Source organism: Phocoena phocoena, chromosome 7 (assembly GCF_963924675.1).
Source record: "Phocoena phocoena chromosome 7, mPhoPho1.1, whole genome shotgun sequence".
Taxonomy (NCBI): Eukaryota; Metazoa; Chordata; class Mammalia; order Artiodactyla; family Phocoenidae; genus Phocoena; species Phocoena phocoena.
The window spans coordinates 56,649,545-56,667,011 of NC_089225.1; the positions used below are offsets into that span (position 1 = coordinate 56,649,545).

Sequence of the window (17,467 nt, forward strand, 5' to 3'; positions counted from 1 at the left end):
AACCAGGCAGCTACCATCCAAAACCGTGGGCCCCAATTCAAGCCCCAGCTGTCATTTAGTTCCGTGGTTACGCCGACACCCTAAACTTGCAAATCATCAGTTGACTTTAGAATCCAGCTTATTGAAAGCGGGTCAATTCCGTGCTAGGAGAGTATCTGATTACAACCGGAGTTATTGGTTGTTTATATCGAACATTCCCAGGAATGGAGCGGAGAAAGAGACACCAGAAGAAACAAACTCCAGCGACCAAGTGCCCAAGGAGATAGTGCCTCAAACTAGAGGCTCAGCCTCTTGGGCCCCGCTCCAGGGCGTCGGGAGGGGTTGGGTTCTTCCAAACGCCGCCGGGAAGTGGCCTAGCTAATTAACCCTTTCCCTGCAGAGCCCAGAGGCCCTCACTCTCAAGGCCACTCCCGCAGCCGGGCTGCAGGAAGGAGTCGACACCACCCCTCGCCAGAGAGGACCGCCCACCTCCCCAGGCCTGCCTATTCCCTGCTGCGAATCCGGGTCTCTCCGCCTAGCGCTGGGCTAAGGTCCTCTTAATTAGGAAACAATAGCTGTTTAGGAAGAAGCGCAAATACCCCGAGCTCTGCGCGCCCAAGCCTGGCATTCTCAAGAGCTCCCGCGGGGCGAGGAACCCGGCAACTCAGAGCAGAGGGAGATGAAGAGACGGAGCCCGCTTGCGGAGGCCTGGGCGTCAGGAATAGCCCGACCCGTCTCCCGGGGCCCTGCCCTCAGCCTTTCCGGGTGGCGGGGACCTGCCGGGTGGGGAACCACCCTCTTCACTGCTGCAGATTTGGAGGGGAGGGGCCAGAAGCCCTGGGGGAGAAGGCACGGAACGCGGGATTTAGCCCCTCGGATGTAAGGGCGGTCCCCAGTCCAGCCTCAGGCCCCCGCGCCCGGCGCGCGGGGTCACAGCCACGAAGTCCTTTTCCTCCCCGAAGGGAGCCGGCCCTCGATCCCTCGGAGGGTGGAGATTCCTCATGTTCCCTCTGCTCGCTCCCCGGGGTGGGAGAAGAGATGTGGGATTAGGCTGGAGTGAATATTCCGTGTGCTCTGTAATCACACACACAGTGAAATCTTCACCGTTGACTTAAGTTACTTGGCGCTGCGAGGGCTGGGGCCCCGCGTATTGATTAAACGCAGCCTCTATTTACCTAAACAACAAATGTAGAGATTAGCAACGTTCACTTGATCACAATAATGGGGTTGACAATTAAGGGGCAATGCATCCCAGATGTAACCGAGCCTTGGAGGAGGGCGGGCGGGTGGGCGGCAGGCTTCTTGGAGACGGGCGCTCGGGGGCTGCGGCGGTGAAGGTGCGGAGCCGGACGCAGAGCAGGGGGCGGCGCGGGGAGCGCGGCAAGAGGCGGAGGGGAGGACCAGCAGCAGCGAGGCCTCCGGCCACACGGCAGGGGAGCCCCGCAGCTGGCTTTGGGGGACCCGAACATCCCCACTCCCAGGGTGGCATCTGGAGCGCGGAGTCTGCCTCCCCGCGGCGATGTCACCTGCCTCAAGGCCGTCTCGCCTGCTGCCGCCTGGCAGGGAAGGAGGATCGACGCTGCTGACGCGTGCCCGAGTGAGTGTGTCAGTGTCATCAATGTGCATTCTGCCTGCGGCAGCGGGGGAAGTGGGAGGGGCAGGAGGAGGCGCACGTGTCTAATGTGTGCGGAGCCTCCCTCTGCCCCTCCGTGTACCCGGCTCTTGATACTTCAAGAGGCGAGTCAGGGTGGAGGTGCAATCTGGCCTCTCGATGGGGGTGGGTGTGACAAGAGAGGACTCTAGAGTGGCTGAAATTCAGAAAGCATGAAAGTGTCGGCCCAGGACAGGCCTGTTCTCGGAGATGTCACAGGAGTACCTGGGTGCTTGGTGGGACTCTTAACCGACCTTCTTTCTCAATCTCTCACTAAGCTGTAGAGCCCTGGGAAGGGAGGCAGGGTGGGGAATGAAAGGAAGCAACTCAAGGAAGAACTCAGGAGAGTAAGATATGGGGTAATAAAGGACAGATGAGAGCGGTTGTGGGGAGAGGGGTGTGTGTGTGAGGTCACCATCCGCCTAGAAGAGTTTCCGTATCCTGGGGTCCCATCGCAGGTTGGCTGCAAAAGACACAGGTGGCAACTCTCCCAATGCATGTAGTTTCTCTGTTTTTCCCCTCTTCCCTCTGTGTCCCATTATCAACCCGGAATGCTTCCCATTCCACATATAGACACAAATAAAATGATTTGTCCCAGACACCCATGGACAAGCCAGGACGAAGCCCTTTCCCGCCAAACCACTAAGGCCGGGAAATAAACTGCGCCTGCCCAGGCTCTAGGCGCTGGAGCCCGCGAGAAGACTTGAGTGGTAAGAGGATATACAGAATTGGAAAAAGGGAGGGAGAAAGGAAAAGAGAAGGTTGGGAAAGAGAAGAAGAGAGAGGAGAAAAGGGGGAGGAGATCTACAGGGACAGAGTTGGACGTGGGGTTCGGTTACTATCGCCCCCTCCGCGCCCAGGGTCTTTAGGCCCACTGCCTGTCCCCCATTTCAGAGCTGAGGGCGGACTGGGGGAGGGGGAGATAAGACAAAGGGAATTCTCCCCAGGGAAGTGTGAAGTGCGTCTGTCCTCTCCTTTCAGGCTCTGGAAAAACTGGCTGGAATTTCCTTGTCGTGAGAAGACCGACGAGTCTGCAGTTCAGGAGACAACTACAAACAGACTTTGGGGCGGGAAGGAGGGCGGGAGGAGGGGGCTGGCAGGGGCCTGCTTTGATCGCTTTGGCTCTGTTGTAATTTTGTCTTCGCCAGTTAGATTAGCTGAAATAGTCAGCCCGAGCGAGGAGGTCGGTTCCGAGGAGTTCTCTCCCTCCCCACCGCCCCCTCCCCCGCGTCGTGTGCAAGCGGGGAGCTGGGTCGCGGCTCCTCCCCGAGTCGCGCCTGAAACTTCAAGGGCTAATGGTTGTGTGTTCCTGCCGTAATTAGGAGGCCACACTGCACTCGAACACTCCGTTAAAACAAATCTGTAAGTCATCCTCCCCCTCTCCGGGGACAGACCCGGGGAAAGGAGGCAGCTGGGACTGCTCGCGGCAGTGTCCTCCGCTGGGGGAGTGGCGTCGCTGTGAACCCCGGGCTCGGTCCTTCTAAGCTCTTCCTTAAAAAGAAGAGAAAAGGGGCAAAGAATGGGCACCTCGCCATCCATCGAACGAGCCAGGGGAGCCTGTGTCTTTGCTTGAAAAGTTTTCAGAATAAATCGCTCTGGTGGTTCTAAGCAGTGATGAAGAGAGGCTGGACCCGTGTTTTCTCCAGAACATTGCGATAATGTGAAGGATATGGAGTCGTCCTCCCCCCCCACCCCTTTTCTTTTTCCTCTCCATATAAATCAGCCATATAAATCATTTGCATTGTTTAAGGTACATTGATCAATCTAATGGCTTGTAATAGGCTCCTAATTGCCACTTGCAGAGTTCTGAAGGCTCCGGTTTGAACGGGGAAGGTTCTCGATTCCAGACCAAGGAAGAGCACCACGACGACCAGGTCATCTGCAGTCTCAGAGCCTCAGGGGAGGGAGGAAAGGGGGCTTACTAGGGATATTTGCTATACCTTTTTTTCTTTCAAATTGCACTAATGAGCAAAGCCCAGGCTGTGATTTATTGATTAGTGTAGACAGGATGATTTTGCTTTTATCAGACAAGAAATCTTCCTTATTTGCATTCCTTGTGTCTGTATATAATACAGTAAAAAAAATTCCTTAGCCACAAACCGCTCTTAGTCATACCTTTTCTTTTTATTTACTTATTTCTCACAGCGTAAGATTAGGAATTGTGATAGAAAATAATATGGGGGAGGCGGACACTGTTAAAGGAAGGAAGAAAAAGCCAAACTTTCTCCAGTATGGATGGAGTCCTGGAGATATGCCTAAAGTCCTGTTTCACAACTTGCAGTTGTGCCTCCTTCAAACCCTGAAAGGAGGAGGGAGAGTTGGAAGTCTCTTCAAAGCCTGCCTATGAAAGAGTGAAACTGAGGAAACTGGTACCCTGGCTGGGAGAAGCTGATGAATGAGAAGAACTCCCTGGCCTTTGGCTTTTTAAAAAATATTAGCTTAAGGTCTGAGTGAAAAGATTGCTTGAATATCTCCAAAGATGGTTCGATTAGAGTTGGCTGAGACACAAATGTGCTCCATTTTGGTAGAAATGCCCTAAAAGAGAAGAAGGAAGCCAACAGTGAATGGCACATTTGCTTAGGTCTAATACCCCTCTGTGGTAGTTGGTGAGGGAGGGAGGAAGGTAAAACCCCAAGCCGAATAGGCCCCCCGTAGTTTCCAAGCAAGGCAGTAAACAAATCTATGATGCTTGTCGAATAATCTTCCAATAATTGCAGTCATTAAAATCATCACACAGTCTACAGTCACCTTCCTTCCTTTGACACACCAGAGTCTTTCCTTTAATTGTTCATGCATTTTTGGCTCAGATAAACAGATCAAGGCAGGCTTAAAATATATGGCCCAGATACATCTAGCAGCAGAAAATTAGTTGTGTAGCAAATGTTTGGAGTGTACTTAATAGACTAAGCGTTTTCGGTTTCTCCAGTAGACCTTACAGACAAAACGGATTTGCATCTCCTGCCATCTCTAAATAGCAGTAACACTTCTGAGATGGAGAAAAGATGAAAGTTCCAATGGCCTGGTGATCCTTCCTGGCTCTTTTATTTGCAAGGGCTGGGATGGAATGAGGGTGTTATAGAACAAATATTAAATGAAAGCTCAATGGAAATTGTGGGAGAGTTCCTCAGTTTTCAATTTATTTTCTCCACCCAGATGATCTCAAGGCTAGTGCTTTTAAAAATATAGATATGTTAACTATAAAAGATTCCCTTGTAATCAAAAGCTGCATTTCATTTTCATCCATAACTGACAAACTCCAACTGAGGAAAAGACTCATTGGACTCAACAGGCGCTATAGTCTGTAGTGGCTTCCTCAGCCCCTGTTCATGGCAGGTGACTGTGGTACACAAGGGCAGATTTTCGTGTGTGTGGTTTTTTTGTTTTGTTTTTTAACTCATTATTAATGTATCTCCCCAAATCCCACACTGTGCTGACCTGATAATCACTGCTGTAGTGTAGATCATGCAAATGAAAAGCATAATTAATCGCGCAAATTATCCAGAAAGGGAGCGCGGTGGCTAAGCAAATAAATAAAGGCATGCCGGAGGAGGACAGGTCAGATAAATGCTTTTTACGGGCTCCTCTCCCTGCCTTCTCCTTTCCCTGCTCCCGGGCACCCAGGTCCTGGTGGCCGAGGCTTTGGCAGCAGCCAGCAGCGCCCAGGTGAGAACCTTCGGTTCTTCCTCCCCTCCCGCCCACATCCTCTAGTCTCCCCAACTCTACCTCACCCCACCCCTGTGCAGTATATCCGCTGCTCAACTCTGCGACTGGCCAAAGCCCCTGGGAGACTGGGCAGCCACCTAATATTTCGAGTTATTCAGAAGATAACTGTTCCTCCCCCGTCTCCCTGTGCATCAGGGAGAAGCTTTTTTTTTTTTTTTCCTGTGGCGTAGGAGCTCCAATCCTTCGGATCCGCGCTAATGACGGAATTGTTTCCCCGGTTTTGCCCACTAAATGCAGCAACTTGAGCAGTTGCTCAGATCAAAGCTCTCGGGACAGGCAGGATGGGGGAAACAATATTTGTTCAAAGGAAGTGAACTCTTTCCTTTAATTACCCCATTCTTCTTTATTAGGATTCCTATTGAAATTTTTTGTAAAAAAATTATGTTGATTTAACCATAGTGTATTTACGATGTAAATATATTCCAAGATGAAAACGTCATGGATCAATTGTAAAGGACCCGGATACATAATTTTAAAAAATCAGTTTCAGTGTATATGAGGTTCTCACCCCACTTTCGCTGCTCAGTCAGATTTGTTTATGCAGAATCGACATTTAATAGTGCTAATTGCACTCCAGTTAAATTGCCCTGATTGCAGAAAGGGAAGCAATTTTCGTGCTCTCTGTCTGGGTTTGGAAGAAATTGTTTTATATTCACCTCTTTATAAAGAAGTGGAGATAAGGCACCGGGGCCTTTGCACAAATTGCACTTAGAGAGAGGCTGACTGGCAGCATTCAGGCGCTATAATAGAGCATTATTTGGCCGTTTTGAATAATGTAAAGCGTTTGCTGAAAGCTATTCTCCTGAAAATTGCTTTAACTTTTAAAAGGGTGATGATTCACTCCAAACCAGGCCTTTGTTACATTGTCATTATTTCCCCAAATGTTTTAACAGTCAGCTCAACACTTCAGCATAACACATTGATCTTTGTTTAAAAACTAGATTTTTTAGAGAATTAAAAAAACTGTCACACACACACACACACACACACACACACAAACTGGACTTCTTCTGAAAGATTTCCATGGGGGCCCCACTTTGGAGTTGAAGGGCCCGGAGGGTCTGCCTGCGATCGTTTGGAAGATTTCCTAACTTTTATTGTGATCCGGTGATGTGTATCTAAAGGAATATCCGAGTGCCCACGTAGAGAGTCTGACAGCTGGAACTACACTGAAAACGGAGGGAGGGAAGGGGGAGGGGAAAGGAGGAAGAAGAGGAGGAGAAGAGACAGGCAACCAAGGCGCCGGGAGCCCGAGGTGCCAGCGTGAATTGTTTTAAATGGTTGACTTGAAAATGTCACGAGTGCTAAATGGCTTTTCGGATTGTCTTATTTATTACTTTGTCAGGTTTCCTTAAGGAGAGCGTGTGTTGGGGGTGAGGGAGGATGTGGATGGGGGAAACCTCCGCGCTTCTCCTCGGGGCTGCACTGGGTGAGTCGGCAACGCCTGGCTGCCACTTAACAATCCCTCTATTAGTAAATCGACGCGAAGACTACGCGAAGCCGAGCACCAGTCTGACCTTCCAGGGCAGAAGTCACCTGTTGGGAAGGGCTCCCGGGTCCCACTGCCGGGCTTTCTGGCTCTTCCGGGCTGCTTGGACTCCCCCTCACCCCTCCACCCCGAGTGTCCCGGGGGCTTTTCACACCTTTTCCCCCCGCTTCCCCCGCCGATTGCTACCACAACCCCCCAGGGCACAGAGTTTCATTATAGCCGCGCCGGTCTTCTCACTCTCTCCCCTTTCTCTGTCATACGTGCCTCGGTGCTTTCGCCACCTTAGATCAAAGTGCGGGGGGAGGCATTTTGAGCAAAGATATTCTAACGACTAGCAAAGAAAGCAACCCAGATAGCCTTCTCCACCTACGAAGTGCTCCGGGATACACGCAGGCTCCATCTCAGGGCCGAGAGAAGAGCCACGGTGGTCGCACTCTTGCGCCAAGAGATATTGCAAAAGAAGGAAGAAAACGCTGGGGGCATAGTTCCATGTCCTCCTCACTTGCTCCCCCTCCTCAACAACTCGCCTTTTGCACCCAAGCATCTGAGGTTCGTGGTTTAAAATGTCTTTGAAAGCAGGCTGTGGGCTTTCAGGAGGATGTGGTACATTAAAATCAGTACCCAGGTCTGTTGAGGGCACTGGTATTTCTGGTTCAAAAGCTGCTCCTGGCTGCCCTGAAGAAGAAAGAGAAAAGGAGACCCAGAAAGAAGAAAAACAAACAGCTCAGCGAGTGCCGAGGGGCTCCAGGACGCTCAGTTGTCCGTCTGAGGACGTGTCTCCTCACACCGACAGGATCCGGAGAGGACTTCAGGATGCTTCCAGCCTGCAAAATGTGGAGGCGCCCACGTGTGGCCTCGTCCCAGGCACTCGTGGACAGAGGTCCGGGAGAGAAGCTCCCTGAGCACGTCCACGAAAGCAGGGCTAGGGGCGAGTCCACTTCTCAACCCGGCGCCCTTGCCCTGCAAAGCAGCCTCTAGGCCTAGGCGGTCTGGAGTGGGAGTGGGCTGGAGCTGGGGCAAGAAAACTCGCTTCCAGGCTGAAACGTGACATGCAAATTTTCACCGGGTTAAACAAACAGCCTAGCAAGCTTCAGCTTCAGCGGGGGTGGCGATGGGGGCGGACGCGGCTCGCGCGGGTCTCTGTTTCCAAAGTCGTTACATTGTGAAAATAAGCAGCTTCGTGCAGCGTGTTGTATGGGCTGATGCCTCCCACCCCCACGCCAGACCCCAGCGAAACCCGGCAGACAGCACGTCCCACTGTTTAGTCATATTTGACAACTGGGTTAGCCTGGTATCTAGGCGCTGGCGAAACGGTACAAAGGGTGCCCTTAATTACCACTAGAAGCTTCTGGTGTGAGTGGCACTTGTATTACCCCCCGGGTCAGAGGCCAGAGCGACAATTAGGAAGTCACTTAGGCCGCTAGGGGAAATGGCGGGATGCGGGAGGCTCCAGGCCCTCCCAGCAAGTCTGTGGGTGTAGACCTGGACGGAGAGGCCTATTTCTCTCCTCTCGGAGGAGCTGTCCCTTCGCCCCCTTCTCTTCAATGTGACTCTGAGAGTAAAACTGAATCCAGTGGGAATAAGGAACTAGGTAGATAAATGACAATGATAAAATCGGAAGCGAGAATGATGGATTCCAGCTGAAGTTGTGCTCCGCGGGCGAGAGCCTGGACACACAAAGTGAGCGTTGACATTTCCGTCTCCACTTGGGTCTTGCTGGTGCGGCCTCAGCCTCGGGCCCCCTCCCCTCCTGCCTCCTTTCCCACAAGTGGAGAGTCGAGGACTGTCAGTCTTAACTTGCATCATCTCGGGGAGGTTCGGGTGGCTTGTGGCTCGGTCTCAACGATAGTTAAACCTGGCTTGGTGCGTGTGTGTAAATTTTTAATTGCTCTGTAATTTCTTCGATCTCCAGCCCGCGACACCCCTCCCCCCCGCCAGCCGCGGTGACTGGCACGCGCCAGGAGCCCGGGCTCGGGCCCCTCGGCGCGTCTGATTGGCTGCGGGGCAGCTCCAGTCTGCTCTGCCTGCGCCCTCATTGGGTGAGAGGCGCCGCCAGCGGCACTTCAAAGCGGGTGCTCCTAGCACTTAGGCTGAGTTTAGCCGGCGGGAGCCCGGAGTCCGCTCGGCGCGAGCGCGGGGACACGGGAGCCGTGCGGTACCCGAACAGTTCTCCCGAGCAGCCGCCAGGTTCAGCCCCGCTCCCGGCCCCGCCGCGCCGCCCAGGGACCTGCTATGGCCACGTCTATACTTGGGGTAAGTCGGAAGTGCGGCATTTGCTTGTTATAACTGGAGTAATTTTTCGTTATGGCTTCTCCGGGTCCGCGGCTCTGGAGAAACTGTTGCTGCCCGACTGCAGCCTCAGCTTCTTTTAGCACTTTCCACATTTCCAGGACTGATTCTTCCCAAGTTATTGGAACCCAGGAGGTGTCTTTGTAAGAAAAGGATTTGTTAAGCAAGTCCTTTTAACATTCTGCTTTAGAGGTTTCTTTTCTGCCCCTCGTGATTTATACCCCATCCCCCCTTGCTTCGGGGATTGTTGCAATTACGCGACATTGGTGTTTCCAGAAAACAGCCTTAATTGTTTTGCAGTTCATGTAGTCACGTTAACAAACATTTACACTTTTGCGGATCCCCAGTTCGTCTGTGACTCTGAAATCCATCGCGGGGGTCGCTTCTACTCGGACTTCTTCTTTTCGTAATTGTGTGTATATGTGTGTGTGTGTGTGTGTGTGTGTGTGTGTAAACATTTAAAATGTTTTCTGTTAAAAAGTCAAGTCCTAGCCACCCTTGGGAAGAGTGCCCCAAGTTTCCCCCACCCCCGGGTCGCTATTTCGGCCGCCTCTGCCCTCACCTGGCGTTTGTTGTCGATGTGTTTACCTCCGTGCTTCACCCCGAAGGGCGATCTGGGGGCTTCTGTGAGAGGAGCGGGCTTATGGCGAACGGAAGGCGAGCGACTCGAGTCCGGTTTGGGGCAGGGTTTGCAGCGACTGAGGCAGGGAGAACCGAGACAGCTTTGATTTGTAGTCCCACTGAAGAACAACTTTCCAGCGCCGGGACCCTCGCCCTTGTGATCGCCTCTGCCCCGCGCGGGGTGCGGCGCATCCTCGGCGAGCGTGCGGGGAGGAGGCGCGAGCCGGGGAGCCACGACCCCCCGGGACCAGCCGCGGGAGGACGAGGCTGCTCACGGGTGCACTCTGTGTCTTCCTCCCACTTGTTCCTGCCCTCCTCCTCCTTGCTCCCTCCCCCACCCCACCCACTCTAGGAAGAGCCGCGCTTCGGAACGACCCCGTTGGCCATGCTGGCGGCGACCTGCAACAAGATCGGCAACACGAGCCCGCTGACGACGCTGCCGGAGTCGAGCGCTTTCGCCAAGGGCGGCTTCCATCCCTGGAAGCGCTCCTCGTCCAGCTGCAACCTCGGCTCCAGCCTCTCGGGCTTCGCCGTGGCCACCGGCGGCCGCGGCTCAGGCGGCCTGGCGGGCGGCTCTGGCGCAGCCAACAGCGCCTTCTGCTTGGCCTCCACGTCCCCCACGTCGTCCGCTTTCAGCAGCGACTACGGCGGCCTCTTCTCCAACTCGGCGGCGGCCGCGGCGGCGGCGGCCGGGGTGTCCCCGCAAGAGGCGGGCGGCCAGTCGGCCTTCATCTCCAAAGTGCACACGACGGCGGCCGACGGCCTGTACCCGCGCGTGGGCATGGCGCACCCGTACGAGTCGTGGTACAAGTCAGGCTTCCACTCAACGCTGGCGGCGGGCGAGGTGACCAACGGCGCGGCGTCGTCGTGGTGGGACGTGCACAGCAGCCCAGGCTCGTGGCTGGAGGTGCAGAACCCCGCTGGGGGGCTCCAGAGCTCGCTGCACTCGGGCGCCCCCCAGGCCTCGCTGCACTCGCAGCTCGGCACCTACAATCCCGACTTCAGCTCGCTCACGCACTCGGCCTTCAGCTCCACGGGCCTCGGCTCCTCGGCCGCCGCCGCCTCGCACTTGCTCTCCACCAGCCAGCACCTGCTGGCCCAGGACGGCTTCAAGCCGGTGCTGCCCTCCTACTCGGACTCCAGCGCCGCCGTGGCGGCCGCCGCAGCCAGCGCCATGATCTCGGGCGCCGCGGCCGCCGCCGCCGGGGGGAGCTCGGCGCGCTCGGCCCGCCGCTACTCCGGCCGCGCCACCTGCGACTGCCCCAATTGCCAGGAAGCGGAGCGGCTGGGCCCGGCCGGGGCGAGTCTGCGGCGCAAGGGCCTGCACAGCTGCCACATCCCGGGTTGCGGCAAGGTGTACGGCAAGACGTCGCACCTGAAGGCGCACCTGCGCTGGCACACGGGCGAGCGGCCCTTCGTGTGCAACTGGCTCTTCTGCGGCAAGCGCTTCACGCGCTCGGACGAGCTGCAGCGGCACCTGCGGACTCACACGGGCGAGAAGCGCTTCGCCTGTCCGGTGTGCAATAAGCGCTTCATGCGCAGCGACCACCTGAGCAAACACATTAAGACGCACAACGGGGGCGGCGGGGGCAAAAAGGGCAGCGACAGTGACACGGACGCCAGCAACCTGGAGACGCCCCGCTCCGAGTCCCCAGACCTCATCCTGCACGACTCCGGCGTCAGTGCCGCCCGGGCGGCGGCGGCGGCGGCTGCAGCGGCGGCGGCGGCGGCGGCGGCGGCCTCGGCAGGAGGCAAGGAAGCCGCGTCTGGCCCCAACGACTCTTAGAGGCCGGGCGAGAGGCGCGAGCGAGCGAGTAGAGACAGCGCGAGCGAGCGAGAGGTTCGGAGGGCGAGCGGGGTATGGACGGGCGGGAGCTCCACGGCCGCCCCCGGGCCGGCGCGAGGTAGAGCGGCATCCGGCTCGCGGGCCGCCGCTTGCCGGCCACGCTAGGAGCTCCCCTCTGCTGCCCGAGCCCAGACGAGAATCAAACGCGTGGTCCAGGAACAAAAGCGAAGCATCTTTCGACACAAACAACACTTTAAAAAGCTGCACGCACAGACACACACACACACCGGAAACCTACAACCACAAGCACGCACACTCGAGCGCGCGCACACACACCACTCGCACAAACTTCTCGAGCGAAGAGCAATACACAGAAACGCTCCCTCCTCCCCCACCGCCCACCCCCTTCCACCACCCTTCTCTGTCCTTTTTTCCAAAAGCTAGCCACCACCCTGCAAAGGACTGTCAGAACATTTGAAAACAAACGGGACCTATAAAAACAGACCCTTTGCGTGGATTATATTATATATAAAATGCTCCAAGTCCTGCTTGATATCTACTTACAATAAGACTTTTTTTTCTTATAAAAGGAAGCATCAAAAAAGGCCGAAGGTGAGAAATTAAACTGGAAGTCTAGTGACAGTTTCTCTGTATTTCATAACATCTGTATAAATAGGGTTCAAAAGGTTGTGTTCTCTTTTATTTTCTTGTAAATGTTCATTCGAATAGAGTTTTTTTGGTGAATTCCTGAAATTCAGGGAGTTTTTTTTTTTAATTTTCTGATGCACTTTGTGAAAGTCAGTATATATGTAAAAGATATTTAAAATGTTGAGTTATCATTTCACTCACAAACACGTAAGTTAAGGTCACCTAAAGAAATTAAATGCGTTTATCTGTATGAAGAAAATTTTGACATCATATTTTCACTTTGGTATTATTAAAGGACTCTGAACAATACACTTTCTTTTTTTTTTGATCCTGTTACCCCCTCAATAACCTTTAAGTGGGCCGACTTTTTTTTGTTGGGAAAAAAATCCCTTAATGTTAGTTTTAGGTGATGTAAGGTTTATGTGAGTTATAAAAGCGATACGTTTTTGAGAAGTGAGAATTATTTATTTGTATATTAACAGCGTAAATTAAATTAGGTTATAAGAAGGTGTAGTTGTATTACTAAACGAGAGAGCTCTCAAAAGGTGACATTTTAAAACTCTGGAACCCCTTCAAAAAAGCAAAGGTCCTTGGCAGCTTTAACTGGGGAGGTGCCTACCCCTCCCGGAGGGGTCTGACGAAACTCCAGTGGGTTTGTTTGTTTTTAAAAAGCGGTTTTAAAACAATCTTCGAAAGGAAAAAGCTTTTTAAAAGAAGTCGTAGCTCCCAAGACCCTCTACGTTGGGAGGTGACTCAGGGGAATAAATCGCTAGAGTCAATACCCCGGAAAAGACATTTCATGCCTAAATGAAAATCTTGTTAAATGTTATTAATTTTGACTTAGAGCACACAGCAGCCCCCTGTGCCTTGTATTCCCTTATTAGGGATTCATGTCTTATCAAATATCTAATTAATCTCCTAGACATCATTTGTTCTGGCCAACTTTATCTCAGCTGGTCCACGGGGAAAACTCCAAATATTCTCCGTGACAAAGCTCCCTTGAAGATCTTTTTAATTGTCTAAATTAACTGCACCAAATTTGCATGTCAAACGGTAAAGGGCAACCTGAGATAAAATGTAAACGTTTTAAAAGCCCCCAAACTAAGCACTTGATTTGATAACTAGGCTTTTTAATGTTATGGAAGACAACTGCTCCTTTCCTTTTCAAAGACGGCTGATCTATGCAAATAGTGAATTGGAAATGCCTAGGTCCCCGCGCCGTCAAATGGCCCTCGCAGGTTATTTGAATATCAGTGGCGCTGCTTCTGAAAAGGTTCAAGGATGCTCTCTGACTTCTTTGTGATTACTCAGTGCGGCGTCTTATTCTGAAGAAAAAAACTCAGGAATAATTAAAGGCTGGGATCAGGCCTGGGAACACATTTGGGACAGGAATCTCATTTAGACAGTCTCTTTCAAAATAAGGCACAGTTAAATTGACCAGAAGGCAATTATTGAAATGAAAATTATTTTCACTCTCTTTGTCTTCTGACCACCAACTTAACAGCCCCAGTTTAAAAGAGAGGGAGAAGAGAGGGAGAGACGAAAAGAAAATTGGTAAATGAGATAATTTCCCAATTCGAAAAAATGTTAGTTTAGAAAATAAAGTACATATTTACAGAATAAAAATATTTCTAAAAAGCTCCCCACACAATAGGAAATGCAAGTAAAGTCAGCCGCAGTGGGGGGGAATTTTTTTTTTATTATTACTGCCTTGGGAACTTGAATGAATGTTTTTATTTTCATGGGGGAAAAATAAATTGTTGTTATTAATAGTTAACAAAATTTTCCTCGCAAACTGCAGTGAAAAGCCAATTAGCAAAGTAGCGATAAAACGTACAGCGAAGGTCCCCAGAGGGGCGTTTGCAGCGTGGCGCTGGGTGGCTTCTTCCCGCTCCTCCTTCTTGCTGTCCCCGCAGCCTCGGCTGCCCCTCTCTTCCTCGAGTGTTTCTTTTCTTTGGCCATTTTCGCTCCCCGCTCAAACAGTTTATCACCGGGCGCCCCAGCCCACACTCCTCGCGCCTCTGGTCCAGGTCTGGCCTGGAGCAGCTGGCCAGGGGGACGTTCACCCTGGGGGCTCGGGGCCGAGGTGCTGGAGGCCGAGAGGGTGCCCGGCGTGTTTGGGGGCTAAGGGCGGGCGGCGCGGAGGTGAGGGTGTGGTGGGGTCTCCCGAGGAATGAGGGCGCCCGGGCGTCTGTCCCAGGCAGCTTTGTTTCTCGTGGATAATAAAAGCAGATCAAAGGGCCTGGCCGTGCAGGTCCCGCTCGCCGCGCGGCTCCCTCCGCAGCCCAGTGATCAAGGCCTCTGCGCGCTGCCTCTGCCCCGCGGGTCAGCCGACGTCCATCACCGCGGCTCCCGGGAACGGCGGGCGGCGGCCGGGCCCGAGCGTCCAGTCGGGGGGTGGGCAGAGCTCGCGGAACCTGCACGCGGAGGGAGCGGGCCCCTGCCCCCAGCCGAAACCAGCAGGCAAGACAGATCCCCGCGCTCCTACCCAACCCCCAGCCCCAGGGGGCTCTGGGGGGCGCGGGTATACCTTGTCTTGAGCGGGCAGCCACCCGCTGCGGCCGAGCAAATTGGAGAGAGCGTGCGTGGTAGGAGAGTCCACGAACCCGGGAAGAGTTCGGTCTCCACCCGAGGTGGAGCCGCGTCTCCCCTGGGCCACCTGGGGGCTACGGGGCCCGGGCCAATCTGGCTCCTGGGCCCGGTTGAAACGGGAGGCCGCGGCCAGGGGTCGGGGCGCAGACGGGGGCTGCTGCTCGGAGGCCGGTGTGGGGCGAGGGGCGCAGACAGGGGTCCTGAGTCCGCTCAGGACCGGGTGAGGGGAAATGCGATTTCGTTTCAGCCGGTTTCTCCCAGCGTTTCCTGTGCTGTAGTTCCCTGCGTAGTAGAGGAACGAAGACCAAGTTTTCCTCGGCTCTTCGCCTAGCCAGCGCCGATCCACACCCTCCCCCGGCGATTTCCTTTTCTGGCTTTATATTTTCCCCCGCGGAGTGAATTGGATCCTACCTGATGAAGGGGGGAAAAAAAGAAAGAAAAAAGAAAGAAAGATTTTTCTTTCCTCAAGGAGGGAAAACAACATTAGTTTGACACGATTAGATGGTGCACCTGAGCGGCTTGTCCGGACATTCCGTCAAATCGTTATAAGTCGTGTAAAATTGAATTTCTTTTTATTCAGATGGAAACTTTATTTGTTTTAACTCTAATCTTATTTGCATCTATTATCTGTATTCACCAAGGCTCTCTCCCACTACAAAAATGCAGATGAAGTAAATCTTACATAAATCCCGCCCATTTGTGTAATTGGTATACTAAGTGTTTATTTTAAGTGAGAATAATTTAGCTACAAATTTTCTTAAGGAATAACATTCTTAACACATTAAAAAAACTGAAAACTCTGATTTGCTTTTATGTTTGACAGTCGCTCTTGATTCCCTTAAGAGGAGCTTGGCGAGTGCGGCTCGCTGGCGCCATCTAGAGCTCCGGGCCGGGAAGGCCGCGCTGTCCGCCCTTGCTCGACGCTTCGAGCGCGGGGAGTCGGCGTTTGCCGCGAGCTGCAGCAACCCAGCGAATCGAGAAAAGAAAAGCGAGTTTTTGTGCTTCGTGGGGGACAAGCCCCGCTACTGGGCGGCACTGCTTAGTAATGGCCGGTATTAAATGCTCCCAGACAAAGGAAGTCTTTTCTGGAACTTGCTAACTGAAAATCCAAACAAAACAATATAACGCCCTGCTTGGCCCTAGTCTTAGAATTGGCGCATTTTGCATTTCCTTCAAGGCAACTTTAGGGTCTTCCAACTTGGAGGTGAGCACGCTGGGCGCTGTTAGCGGCGACGTGAACCCCGGCATGGGGGCCCGGCCGTGGCTGCAGCGCCCCCGCGCTCTTCCCCCAACTACCCGGATCCGAAGGCTCCCGGTCGGCGGGACCCACGTGGGTTATCTGGGACCGACCGAACCAAGCTGATTAAACCAGGCAAGCAGACCGTCCCAGGTCCCCAGGCCCCCCTGTGAAGGGGAGGAAGCGAGGGACCCGCAGTTTTCTCCAGCCTGGACCCGGGGATGGCCGAAGCAGCCTCCTGCCTCGCCTCTGTCCTCCAGGCGCCGTCCCGCCCGAGTCGGGTGCTGGGTGCTGCTGGGCAGGCCGGGGCCCTGCGGGGAGCGCAGGGCCCCCTAGGGCTGCCAGAAGTCCCGAAACCCCTGACCCCAGACCCTTGCGAAGGGTCCGCACTCGCTGCTGGCGCAAACTGACCCCTTTGGCCCCCACCTTTTCCCTTCGAAACCCAAATCTAAAATCGGGTAACACTTGGGGGCGTTGATCAATTTTCTCTCCACTCTGCCTCGCCCTCCTCCCGCCGCCCCTTTCCCTCCTCTTCCTAGTCCACTACCCAACCCCGCGTCTTCAGACATCGTGCAGTGGCTTCTTCCCCTTTCTTGTCCCCCACCCTCCCCGCACGTTTATTGTATTTTAATCTTGAAAGCTACACCTCCAAATCCCGCGCCAGAGGCCGCAGAGGCGCCGGAGCCCGCATCAGCTAGAGCCGGCCCAGGCGCTGGGGCGCCGGGCTCCCCGATCTCGCGCCAGGGAAACGCCGTGCATTTCCGGGAACTCGCAGCCACCTTTGCAGCCGGTAACTCGGTTGGGTTTGTATTTGCTGTTTTAATACAAACCCCGCCGCACTGCCTGTTTCAGAAAGATGTGCTAATTACTACTTGGATAGCAGGGCGCAAAGTCCTTGTCCATTTCCCAGTACAAAGTAGGTTGCTAGAAAATTTGAAATTGCCTTTCAGCCTAAAGCTGCCTTACCTGAATGTCATAATTACAGTAATTATGTACATCCAAATTACATGCTAATTAAATTAGAATCAAATCGTTCTAAATCGAAATCAAATGAGGTAGTGAAGAATTAATCAATGACAACATAAATAGAGAGCTTCCTTCAGAGACATTTATTGTAACGATCCAAGGAGGGATTTGATCTGAAAAAGTCACCTGTTTATTTACTTTCAAATTAGTAATCAGTTATTATCCCTTCTCCATAATTTTAACCGTTCGGGGTTATTTACCCCCACCCTTTCCAGACGCTGGAGTTTATAGAAATATGTATGAGGTAAATACATACAGATATGCCTACCCTATATGTTATTGATATAAATATATACAGTGTGTTTGCAACTCCAGTTAAGGGGAAGGTTTCAGTAGGTCCGTGGAAACATGTTCCGTCAGGGCCTGTTCTCAGGGACCCGGGAAAGAAAAACAAGGTTTAAGATTTTCCAAGACCCTTGCACTCAT

General features: G+C 53.2%; 2 protein-coding genes across 2 annotated transcripts in view; one reads left to right on the top strand and one right to left on the bottom strand.

Annotated features, from left to right (window-relative positions):
- The first annotated feature begins 9,074 nt into the window (after positions 1-9,074).
- SP9 (Sp9 transcription factor) lies at positions 9,075-11,538 on the top strand. Its single transcript, XM_065880823.1, has 2 exons — positions 9,075-9,095; positions 10,105-11,538. Exons 1-2 carry the CDS (start codon positions 9,075-9,077, stop codon positions 11,536-11,538), a joined length of 1,455 nt encoding a protein of 484 aa, XP_065736895.1.
- A 5,094-nt stretch (positions 11,539-16,632) lies between these two features.
- CIR1 (corepressor interacting with RBPJ, CIR1) overlaps positions 16,633-17,467 on the bottom strand; it is a 45,190-nt gene continuing 44,355 nt past the window's right edge. Inside the window, exon 13 of the mRNA XM_065880149.1 lies at positions 16,633-16,858. Coding sequence (XP_065736221.1) covers positions 16,633-16,858 — 226 coding nt within the window. The remainder of the gene's footprint in view (positions 16,859-17,467) is intronic.